Source organism: Hesperophylax consimilis, chromosome 5, assembly GCF_061612785.1.
Source record: "Hesperophylax consimilis isolate HC1 chromosome 5, BYU_Hcon_1.0, whole genome shotgun sequence".
NCBI classification, from domain to species: domain Eukaryota; kingdom Metazoa; phylum Arthropoda; class Insecta; order Trichoptera; family Limnephilidae; genus Hesperophylax; species Hesperophylax consimilis.
Genome location: NC_142840.1, coordinates 12707721 through 12720994, shown reverse-complemented (window position 1 = coordinate 12720994; position 13274 = coordinate 12707721). Strand labels below are relative to the sequence as shown.

General features: G+C 33.0%; 1 protein-coding gene across 1 annotated transcript in view; it reads left to right on the top strand.

Moving 5' to 3' along the window:
* Bx (LIM domain-containing protein Beadex) overlaps window positions 1–13274 on the top strand; it is a 110776-nt gene that overhangs the window by 89845 nt on the left and 7657 nt on the right. The window contains exons 2-3 of the mRNA XM_089631996.1: window positions 5684–5982; window positions 6269–6394. Of these exons, the coding sequence (XP_089488122.1) occupies window positions 5684–5982; window positions 6269–6394 (425 nt within the window). The remainder of the gene's footprint in view (window positions 1–5683; window positions 5983–6268; window positions 6395–13274) is intronic.

Genomic DNA, 13274 nt, shown 5'->3' with positions numbered 1-13274 from the left:
TATTATTATATAGCTTAAATATGTTAGTTTGGAAGAGAGTAAGATAGGTGATGCAATAATGAGAGCGCGTTTGTGTGTGCGCAAGGTTTTTATAAACGGCGTTATTGCTACTCTGTGGTTATGAGTGACATATATTTATTTATTTACTAACGGACCATGTCCAATTACAACACATTACATATTACGCGTAGTTAATACAAAGAGAAAATTTACAATACAGGATGATTAAAATATACAGCTATGATTCAAATAGGACACAAAAAAAATAATGTCAATTCAAGACAGGAAAAAGGATGTGACGGAGTTCACGACTTCTCCCACATCAATACAAAAATGAAAGGTCAAGTCTTGCCATTCTGGACATTGGTGAATGGTATCCATAATTTGTGGAGTGTTGATTGAGGAAAAGCAATTAATTATTTCGGAGTCTACGGAAAGGGATATTGAAAAGGATGAGTTAAAACAAAGTTGGTGAGTTAGTCATACTGTTAAAATATTATTAAATGCAGATGAGTTCAAAATCCTTCCTAAGTTTTTCCAAAGAAGGAAGGTATAATTTGACTTGAAGTTTAACATTGTACGAGTAATCGACTCTTTCCAGCCATGACTTCCTGTGCGATTTTGATATGATTAATGTGAACATCATAGAAAGGAGATCAAATAACGCAGGCATATTCTAGAATCTAGAAGATGGCGAACCAACGAATAGTAAAGAGTTCTTAGGGTCATTACGTGTCGGGTGTATGTCGTTCATAAAGTCGTGTAAACTGTTAAGTTAAGTTAAATACATTTATTTTAAATCGGTTATATCAAAGATATCATAATGTTATTCTTCTTTTTGAACTCTTGTAACGGAGCAAATAGTTTTTACCATGTGCTATGGCAGTCGTCATAACAGGTGGCTAATCCATTGAAAACATTGATCATCGAATATCCACCAGATAATTGGACACTTTCAATGAGTTGTCGTACGCCAAGCTTAATAATGAACTATATATTTGAAATATCTAATTTAAGAACCAATAGTTAAAGTACGTAAGATGTAAATATTAAAGCCTGGCCACATTTAAGCTGTTAATTAATTACGACTGGAATATTCTGTGATTATAATTATTTTCATGAGACAAATGCAGGTGCAAAGCTTCATTCATATTTTCATGAACATTTCATGCATTCTGAGTAACGAACAAACAAAAACGAATTAACACTAAATATTGCTCATTACAAAATAACAGTCGAGAAATTTAAAATACAGGATGTCCTGGGGTAAAGTGAGCTAACATCGGGGGGTGTTTTTACATGAAAGTGAAAGTAAAAAATTAAATATATTTTTTGAAATTCCAACGTATTAAGGTTGTTTTTAGGTAAAAAGTTGATTTATTTTTATTTTTTTTTGTTTAAGAAAAAAAAATTGGAATTTCGAAAAAAGTTATTTTTCTTTTTTAATTTCTACCATCATCACCTCCTTAAGTTAGCACACTTTACCCCCGGCATCTGTATAATGCTCTAATCAGTATTTTGTCGCAATGTTGTGGTGAGAACTGTTTACATAAAAAATAGCAATAAAAAATCTTAACCTGTAACCGACAGACGAAATTATTATTTGTGTTCTACTCAATGAGGTAATAGACTGATAGGAAGATGATGAGGGAATGACTGGTGTCCAGAAGTAAGGTCAATTTTACCTTACTTTGGTTGGTTCAATCTTTTAAAAATACTAAAGTTATTTCTTGAAGAAATAATCAATTTCAAGGTCGTATGTCAATAATTGGCAACTAGCACGGTCGATCAATAAAACCTCATATCAATACAATATTGACAAAATATGGCATTTACGGTCAGTTAGCGATATTTGCGAGCACGCTCAGAATATGATTTTGGTGGCAGAAGAGCTAAAAATGTGCCCAAATACATATAATATATATTTTTTATTTAAATTTAATATTTCAATTCTACATTGTCAATTTATTCGTACTATTAATTTTTACGTTGCCGTGTGACGTTTAGGAATTTCAATACATAAGACAGATGCGTCATTGTTCTTATTTATTTCGTGTCGATATCTGTCGTTATCGACAACGCAACCGTGCTAAAATTGTCGGAAGTTGAGGCAATCGATCCGATATTGCTAAATTATCAATTTTATCGTGCTAAACCCCATGATGGTCTCATGGTCTTTACCATATTTTCATTTTTGGGTCCTTTATTAAAAATATACATCTAAAAAAATATGTTGTTTTGAATGAGACACGAAACATTTTTTTAGCATAGGAAATCACGTGTAATATACAACATTAATATTATTTAACACTAACATTTGAGCACACCCTACGGGTACATAATAAAAATAACATACTGCAAACAAGCAGAAAAAATGTGTACTTACAACTTTATATCACAACTTACCAGTGATTGCTAAGAAAACTGTATTTTCGGTTTGAAATAGGTACTTACCCAACTACTTTCTAAAATGTGTCTTTCCGTGAAAATAATAATATTTTGTTTGAACTATTATTAACATTCTAATTAAAAAGCACACTAATTCTCAGAAAATTGCTATCGTAATCAAATATAATTTATGGAATAGGCTTTGTTGGCGACCCTGTTCTACCTGTTGTCCGTGTGCACGAAGCCACCCTGTCGGACTGCCATTAAATATAGTTAATTACTTGCCAATGACACGAGTGGACGTGATTGATTCTGTCGTCTGGCATTACAAATCATAATTAATTAGCTCAGGCAGGCTTAACCCATCACAAACAGAATACAGCAAGAGAACTGGCTATGGATGTTTTAGCGGAGCGGATGATACTTTGAGCGAATTTTGTATAAAATTAAAAAAAAAAAAAATTCACTGTGGACTGAACCTTCCCCTAGTGACACCGACATTTATTTCGTACATTAACTGCTGTAATATCATGCAATTTGCTAAAATTCGTAATTATTTGCGTGAAGAAAATAATAGTGAAATTCAAATACATGTAATATGAAAGCTCTATATTTATTATTAGCTTATTTGCTTTATAAGTAACCAGCATAATGTGTTTATTTCACACTAAAAGCATTTTCCGGAATAAATAAAAAAGTTCATATTTTGGTCATAAATTGTACCTTTCTGTTTTAGTGGCTGAATCCTGTCAACTTGTTAATAAAAGTTGAGTTTTTAAAATATTAAGGTACCATTAGTACCCCATAACCACGTCCTTTTCCTTCTACCACATGTATAACCCTTAGTATAAATCGCTTTCACAGTTTTAAACATTAATTTTGTGTTATTAAGAGCGTTATCAAATAGCGCCTATCATAAAAAAAAACTAATTTCGGTTGCCTATTAATTCTGGTTCAATTAACTCAATTTTTCATTTAATTTAATAGTAAATATCTCAATTGGAACTGCTTCTTCCAATTTTTCATTGAATTTAATAGTAAATATTATAATAGGAACTGCTTGTATGAAGCATTCAGACGAGCAATAAATTACATATCTATTATATAATATTTTTAACAAAAACTTATTTGTATTGTGAATATAAAAATTGGAAAAAGAAAAATATTGTTTATATATAGTATAATTCAAAACACGTACGATTTGATACATGAAAATAACGTTGATTTTAATAAAGGTTGATCTAATATTAGCAAAAAAATTCAGAATTTGAAACCTGATGGATCCGATTTGCGGCAGTCACGTAAACATCAAGTATATGATACAGTCGCGTTTATTAGGTTATCTTTTAGTGTTAAGATGTTTATTAAAGCATTATTTATTTAAATCGTTAGCAATCTCCACGGCGGTATGTCTCAGCAGAGCTAATCATCGTGAGTTAATTATTATTTTGTCACTGCACAGATGGCCAACGCCACTGATTCATTTAGATAACCTTAATTGAATGCAGACGTTATCCTCTAATCCTATTTTAGCCAACTTTGTTTATCAACACCTAACACGTTAAAATTGTACTAAAAGTATGTAATTATTTACAAGTTTCTTAAATTGTTTACTTTTTTGTTTTAATAACTCTCCTTGATGCATTTTATAACCAATTGAAATGACGAAGATTGAAGATTGAAACTAAATATCATCTGATATTTCAAATTAGAGTTTTTCTTTGGTGGGCGTAAGTAAGTATTGCTAAGGCTGGTCGAAGATTTGATGACGTTGATTATTCACTGTAAAATTGACCACTTTAAAGCGTATCTTTTCATATGCACTCTCAAAATTCTTAGTAAAGCAGTTCAAATATTGGTTTGATAAGCTTGTGGTTCAGATTTTGATTCCTGGTAGATTTGAATTCCCATATATTCCAATCACTCGACTTTCTGGCTTAAAATTATTTGATAATAATGTCTTAATGGAAACCTACAAACTGGAATACATTAATAACACGATGGACACGAACATTGAAAATCAATGATCTTCATTCAATAACACATTTAATTATGATTTTAACTTGTGCCTCATATTTCACTTCATGACACCTGTCCTAGTGAAGCGTATGTCATTACTCCTAATATAACTCTTATTGATAACAAACTGTAGACTCTTTTTATTGAGTGCCTGAGAAGGCGGGCTTTAGAAAAAAGCTCCATTTATATGCGACAGTAACAAATAATAAACAGCCAAAGCACTACGAACTAATGCAAAATCATGTGTTTTTTGGAATCGCTTTCGTTTTTTTCGAAATAATTGAGCGTTTTTTCATCTAGTTTTTTATAAGCTCGGGAAAAATAAAGTAGGCATATAAAAACTGCTTTAAAGTTCTAAATCTCCTTCTTACGAACCCCTTCCGAATATAGTATTATTGTATAATGTGGCCATTAAGTTGTTTAGAAAATGATAGCAAAGCATTTAAACGTTTGTACCTGAACTTAAAAAAAAAACACAACATACTTTTGGCGATGTTTATTTCCTGTATAAATCTAGACAGGCTGTTGGTATCAAGTGGGGATTTAAACCTTACTGCCATCTACATTGGGAGTGTTATTGCTATCAGCCGATGCCAAATGTTACAAGACGAGAATAAATAAAATTAAAAAAATAATCTTAATCCCTTTGCTCGACAGTATAACATTGCACAATTTGAAAGTTTTGTTTAACTTCCAGTTGCTGGTGTTTAGCTGATGTAACCAATATTCCATCCCGAATGCGGATTACTATTTTCGTATGAACCACCAGTTCCACCACATATGAAAATTAAATAAAAGCGTTTTGCAGGATTTGTTTACCACTCCAGATTTATATATTCATACGAATAAATTATGCGCATTGTTCCACGTAAGCTCAAATGAATTTCACGTTCAATCAAATGATTGCAGTATTAAGTCAAAACGTTTTCAACGAATCGATATTTAATTCCAAACTACAATATATTATTATTATGTAATTACATATTTTAAGGTATTTTGCGTATTATTTGAATTGCTGCATTTGAGGTAGAAATGGAAAATTCCAAATCGGCAACCATTCGGGAATAAACTGTATTCGTGTTTAGACAATAATTCAACGATTTGAAACAACAAAATATGCTGTATATGTATATTTTGAATTTACTAAAGTTTTACACATTATAATACTCAGGAAATCCACTGCACAGACTCACTTTAGAGAAACCAGCAACTGATATTTAGATAAAGATATAAATAATAATCAGTTATGTAATTTGTTTATGTTGGCTTGTTCCAGAGTGACAGGCGCGTTCTCCCCGTCGCTCACGGCAGCAGCCCCGTGACCGCCATGACCATGGACGCCTCGAAGGAGAGCGGCACCGCGGTGGCTGCCGCACAGAACTCCGGCGCGACCGCCAGCCAGGAGTGCGCCGGTTGCGGCAAGCCCATCACCGAGCGCTTCCTGCTCAAGGCGCTCGACCTCCTGTGGCACGAGGACTGCCTCAAGTGTGGCTGCTGTGATTGCCGTTTGGGGGAGGTGGGCTCTACCCTTTACACGAAGGCGAACCTTATCTTGTGCAAAAGGGACTATCTAAGGTAATTACCCTAATATTTATAATATTTTAAAACCTGAATTTAAACAATTATTTATTTATAGTTTCCAGTTTGGATTTTAATAAAATACCTTATCACTTATCACCTTTGAAAGCACGCCAATGTGCTAATTAATTACTCGAAAAAAACAATAAACACCCATAAAAATCCATATTGAAGGTTTCAAAAACTCAGTGACTCAAAATCTTTTTTTGACAAAACCGTTTAAATTCTGCCAAAATTTGTTTTAACTCTTCAAACTATTATTTATTAAATATTTTTCTTTCAGATTATTTGGAAATACAGGTTACTGTGCGGCGTGCAATAAAGTCATTCCAGCCTTCGAAATGGTTATGAGGGCAAGAAATAACGTCTATCACCTAGAATGCTTTGCCTGTCAACAATGTAACCATAGGTAAGTGAACAAAAATCCTTTCAAAAACCAACAAATAATTTAATTCCCGATGATTTTCTCCAAATTCCTTTAGAAAGTTGTTTAATTGCCTCGTTTAACTGAAATTATTATTGTAATCACCCTTTTCTGAAAATACCTGCAGACGTTAAAGGCGATAACGTATCATAATTCTTTACAAAATTAAAACGTTCAAAGCGAGACCCTTTCGCTATCAAATCTCTGCGATGATAATTTATCAAAGAACCTCCATATAACCCCTACCCCAGAGACTCCATTCAATAGCCAGAAACAAAGAATTGAAATGTTAATTGGCGTATTAAATCATATCTTCTATGGGGGTATTATTTATAGAGATGTACTCTGGTCATTGTAGGTAGCGTTTCGTCCTGGCCACACAATAGGTCACAGCTATTTGGGAAGGTTCAATTGTGGATGAACTCTTTGTCTGACGCTTTCTATTATTTGTATCCAAGGGGTTTTGACCTGTGAGATAGACTCGATGGATTAGCGACCGGATCTTTCGAGTCGATAAGGTTATATCTGCAAAAGGTTATCAGTGAAAATTATAATGGTAGAAATATTTACGTTTGAAAACAATGCGATCGGTGGCATAGTTTTGTCAGTTTGGGTAGATGCTGGGGACTCCGATCTCGAAGAACACCACGATAGTTTTCTATTTAAATCACGGGTACATTGTGTAATGCAGACAAACTGAATTTTGAGGATTTTAGACAAGCTGTACAATAAAACCATTGATCTTATTTATTGTTGCTTTCGGGTTGGGTGTTTTAACAATCCACATATTATTATGTTACCAGATTGTATTGGCGTTGAGAAGTGAGAAGTAGGGCCAGTCAACAGGATTGCCCGTGTTCGGACGAGAGTTAGTAACGGATTGCTGGACGGGTTGTTATAAATTTCTGTGAGTTTTTGAAGTCCAATATGCCCGATGACACGTCCGTGACAACTCGCGTAAATCCTTCGTAGCGTATCTCGTTTTCTATGCGTTTTCCATCCTACAACAAGTACGAAAATCGAAAATATCGGAAATACGTCCAATTAAAACTTTCCATCGAATATGAACGACCTTTTGTAATAAAGTGCAGTACCTCGATCGGCCGAATTATGAACCATTGAAAACTGACTCCATTCAGTTCGCTTGTTATCGCATACATTTTGATTAAACAATGGCTCCCAAATACTAGCCACGACCGTCTAAACTAATTAAATATTTCATGACGCCGAATTGAATTACCAACATCATATTATCTGAGTTTAATTTTGTCATAGTATCTAATTAATTGGAAAGCTGAAATCGCCCTCACCGCCACATTCAATGGCGATGAGAGCTATTGTTTGGTTTTGGGAGCTTAAAGCGTTTTAGGATTCATAATTTATATCCCGCTATTGGAAATTCTATTGAAATTATTTGCAGATATGAATTTAATACTTTGCAATCCACTGTCAAATTAATAACGCTGGACTTTGCCTTCAAATAAAGCTAATCTGAGTTTCACAAATAATATGGATATTCAATAAATAATGCATAATCTTTATGCCTAACTCGTTATAATGCAGTTTCGATACATTGACGCAATGTTCTGTTAAGCTACATCATAATATTACAAATGTCGATTCATGTATTGATTGTTAAGGTTGACTAAAACTTATTTTAAATACATTTGTAGCAAACTTGTATTAACCTCGAACAATAATACGTGTCACTATTACATATTATATCTGTCCATAACACGTGTCAAATGTGAGTTAAATATTGAAAAATTGAACCTTAACTTGTCAGTGGATATCTTCGATTTATCGTAGTTCTATGTAAAAGCACCTTAAAAGAGTTTTACTAAATACATATATTTTCTAACAATACAGAAAAAAATATCTGCTAGTGTCAACTTTTATGTGAAAAAAATTAAGTTATATTTTATTGATAGAATAATCTCCAATGGCGTGCCGTACATAAATGCTGAAAAGTTGTTCCTTTCATAAGAAAAACAATCTCTAAAAGTGAATTTAATAATAATTAAATATGATGATAATAATAATAACTGTGATCAAAATGATTTTTTTTCTCACGATATGATTTTTTTTATGTCACAATCGTTCTACATTGTAAAATTATTTACACATATTTAAAAAAATATTATTTTAGTTAAAATCAGACTTATGGCAATCCGTAACTTCCTCAATATAATTTTTTTGGAGGATACCTAACGTAAAACCACACATCCCCACACTGCTAGCACATAAAGCTGTAAAATAGTCTTTATTACTGCTAGTAATTTTTATACATGTATAAAAAGAAATTTTATGAAATTAGAGACATATTTTATTCCCCCTATTTAAGGTTAACAATAAAGGCTGACGATATAATTAAAAAAGCTTAGACTGAAGAAAATAATCACCTATTATCTCGAATCTTCTTCTTCTTCCTAGCACTATCCCAACTCATTGCCCAGGTAGGCTGTTGGGGTCGGCTCTTCTCGTTCTCAGGTTATAGCTTCTTCGGTTCTGAGTGTCGCTTTCATCTAGGCCGTTTCTTTGTAGGATTTTGGAGCATTGGGTCATCCGGGAGTTCTTTGGTCTACCTCTGGATGACTGTCTTTGAAGCTCTATATCAGTTGACTGTGTTCTTTGAGTAATTCCTTCCACTACCTAATGCGCCATAGGATTTTAATTACCTTTGATTATAATATCTATCTATACTAAAATACGTAAATGTTCGTTAGTTCAAACTCTGAAAGTTCTTTACTGATTGGTTTGAAATAGAGTTTCACGCCACTGTTATAATACAAATATCTAATACGTACACTAACGTAAATAACGTACAGCCAAAACGTATGAAGGTACAAAATTCTCACAAAACCGCCAAATTTATTAACGAATTTATAGAAAAAAAAATAGATCGAAAAAAAAAATGGATTCTACAAATTTTTTCCGTGAATTAAAAACTATTTCACGATGTATCAAAATGACTTATGTCACCTGATTAGAAAGCGTACAGTCCACCCGCATCCATACGAGTCCCATATAATGGAAACGATTCGAAACTCGATTCCTCTGAATTTTGATATGGCGACTATAATGCATATAACCGTCCCCCGTTTACTAGTAGGTAGGTATCGTCATGTAATTAACATTACCCGTGGAATGGTGTACAATCGTCGTACATTCCGAACACGGCTATTCCATTTGCAGCTGAAAAGATGGACGTTTTTCGTATTAACTTGCACTATTATTAGTTTATCAGTAATTAATGCGAGCTGAACGATTTGTTATGTAATTCGGAGAATGCACAAGTAATTAGTTTGCGATATGATACTGACGTGAATTACGCATTTTAAAATCGATTATCTATCAAAAATCGACTGTTATGCCGGCGTTTCATTTTGAAATGAATACCTATATACTATCGTGTTTATTTGTGTTTTAAATTCAGCTTTCCCACCGCTACATTGTAACTAAATTTCGTAATATTTTATTATTTCTGTCACTGAGAGGTTCGGTGCAACTTTCATATTTGTTACATCAAAGAGATTTTGGTTACGTGCGTCTGTTTTGAGAATGGGGGAGTACAATTGATGTGGAAAAAAATATTATCTACTTAGTTAATAAGACCCGATATTTTATTCTAGAGCATTATTACGCGGTAAATATATATTCATTTAAAACAATGTATATTAAGTTTAAAAACAACAAAGATGTGGGAGATCCGCACTGTGGGAGAGACACCAATTCTAGCAATAATTATTAAGTCCATTTAACTATATGAAATCCCAAATTCATATAGTTATTACATAACTACTTAGCAAAATTCAATTCAACGAAAAACAAATAGTGCCCTGGGTAAATATTGATAGCTCGTCATATTGAAAATCATCTTGGTATTGTCAGTTTGATGAAGCTCACAGACGTAATTTCTGTATTTATTTAAAAACATAGTTTTTAAAGAACAAAAAAACGTCGTGTGAAATTATTGAAGTTTAAAGTATGTATTATATTATTGTCAAGTTTTGCTTATATTTGTAGTATGAACCGATTATTAGATTTCTATTATGCATAAAACGATCCGCTCATTTGTGTTTGAGTTTTGCAAAATTTTACCCGTAATTGTTTGAAAATTAGACATCAATAGCGTAACGTAACAAAATTCTAAGTGCATAATAAAGAGTGGCTAGCATATTTTTTCCTGGCTAAGGCACCGAACTAAAATGTAATGATTCCAAAACTGCGTAATAAAATCGCATTAAAATGAACAGTTTCATATATTCATAGAATAGTCTTTCTCCCACTGTGCGCCGCAGTTATTTTATTAGATAGCTTTAAGTAATTTTTCGAACAAAAGCTTGTTTTTTCTTAATGTGTGTATTTTCAATTTTATTTAACAGGTTAGAGATAGTACGATTATCAAATTAGTTTCACTGACATCAAAGTACATCACCACAGGAATTAATTTGAGTCTTATAGAATATATTGTACACACAGTACAAACATCAATTTGGTATTTTTAGTTTTTTTCTAACTGATATATGAGCAAGTTAGGTTAACCGCTTTCGGTGGCCAATCGTAAGGGATTTCCCGACAATAACAATAAAGCAGGCCACATCACTAAATCAGGCGGTTTGTGTATCGAGGCCTGCACTTATTTATGGAGAGAGCTTTTCATAAAAATTGATGTGACCCTATTTTCACTAGAACCTAATGTTAGGTACTGCTGAGCAAGATTTAAAGGGATATTTCTCAAATCGCAGGCCAGTGCTGTAAAGGAAGCAAGCTAAGAGTACGCTTCAATGATCCTTACTAGTTTATGGATATTATTAAATTATTTGACTTTACGATTCAATATAGGCATTATTAGGGAATCTTATTTTAAAATTTTATATTTGTGGAAGTCCAATAATGTGATTAAATAACGTAAAATGAAGGTTCTTTAATCGTAAATTCATGTTATTTGGGAGCTTTATAATATTCGTATTTATGCAGTTTGATAAAATGATTAATGATATCGCTTGTCCACCTGTTCAATAAGAACCTTCAATGGACTTAACTTCTGACGATTTTATATCAATATCCATGGAGAAAAATTAGTATGGCAGATTTATTGAAATCTTCTTAAAACTTGATTGTAATACATTTTCTAATAAAATGTTAATACTTTCCGAATATATCGGAACATGTGTTAAGGCACCCGCGTTTGCCCTATTAATGCATAGTGACGAATGCGACAAATGCGAAAATATAATGATTTTTGTGAATAATGCCAGCATTGTCGCGTAGATTCATTCCTATTTTGATAAAAGTTTAACGTGAAACATAATCGTGTTGTTAACAGAATTACAAATCGTTTGTAGAGATTTTAATAAATTTTCAGTATTTTTTATCAGTGTGTTTTTTCCGTGTCCCGAGCACGGTTTTGCTGTCGATGCTCAAACCGATATTGACAGGAAATAATAAAATAAATCTTTATAACTCCAGCGCAACTGGAATTGATATTCCTAAACGTCAAAAGACTACGTAAAAATTAAAAATACTAATAAATTGACAATATCGAGTTCAATTATTAACTTTAATATACCTTGGCAGTTCGCATATACTCTTTGACAATAAAAATAAAGTTAATTGTGTCTTTAGTCATAATTAACAACTTTCATTCCTCAATTGATTATTTATTTATTTATTAACGGACATCGTTCAAATTAAAAAAAATAATAACACGAATAAAGTAAAAAGAAAAATACAGGAGTAGACAAAGGTAAAAGAAAGCAAAGACATATTATGGTAGATATAATATAAGAAAATAAAGTGACAAGTCGAATCAAGTCAAGAATACGCCGTGGGTCAGGACCACAGGACACTTATAATATTCCGTCACTTGTTTAGCGACTGGCAAAAATCATTCAGACTTATCCCAAAAAAGTTAAGGTTTTGACTTGAGTTGACCAATCTACACATTCTGGACAGTGGTGAATAATATCCATAATTTGTCGAATGATGGTTGAGGAAGAGCAGTTCATTATTTCTGAGTCTTTGCGAGGGGATATTAAAGGGAACGAGTTGCAGTAGAGTAGGTGAATCAATAATACCATTTATAATTTTGAAGAAGCAAATGAGGTCATTTCTTTCCCGACGGACTACCAAAGGAGAGAGGTTTAGAGTTAGTTCAATTTCATCATATGAGTATTTGCCTTTTTCTAAACCTAGCCTCATGATGAGATGAAGTAATTAAGTCTATGGGTCGTGTATTTGATTGATTTCTTCCAATTCGAAGAGCTTCATTAGTTAACCGCCAGTTAAATACTTTACTTTGTATTTTTTGCATAACGAACGACATTACTAAAAAAGTTGTGTTTGTTGTACGCCAAAAGCAGTGGCTTTTGTCTACTGATTCATATTCTGACCGTGCTCGCAAATATCAACCATAGATGCCGGACTTAGTCAATATCTAATTGATATAGAGTTTATCGATCGACCGTGTTCGATATCCTGATGAGACACCACCTTGCTTGGAATTCCTCTAGCTATGTTTAGTGATTGCCACTGAAACGGGCGATGTTAGTAGTAACAATATTCACACTTTATGGACCCCCACTTATTTTAACGGAAGGGTTCTTCTAATAGTTGATAGTAAAAAAATCACATTGCTTTTAAGTTTCACCTCCCAATTGCAGTAAACATGAAACACTAGATGGGCGCTATACTTCCGCGACCTTTTTGAACATCAACTCAAATTTATTCGGGAACCGTCGATTGTTTATTCATAATGGAGGCATACTCCGCATCTCCCTTCTCTGCATTCCCGGCGGGACGTTACAGCATTCAGTCGGTGCGGAGATCTCTGATGCGTTTTACATTCAAATACATTGTTATT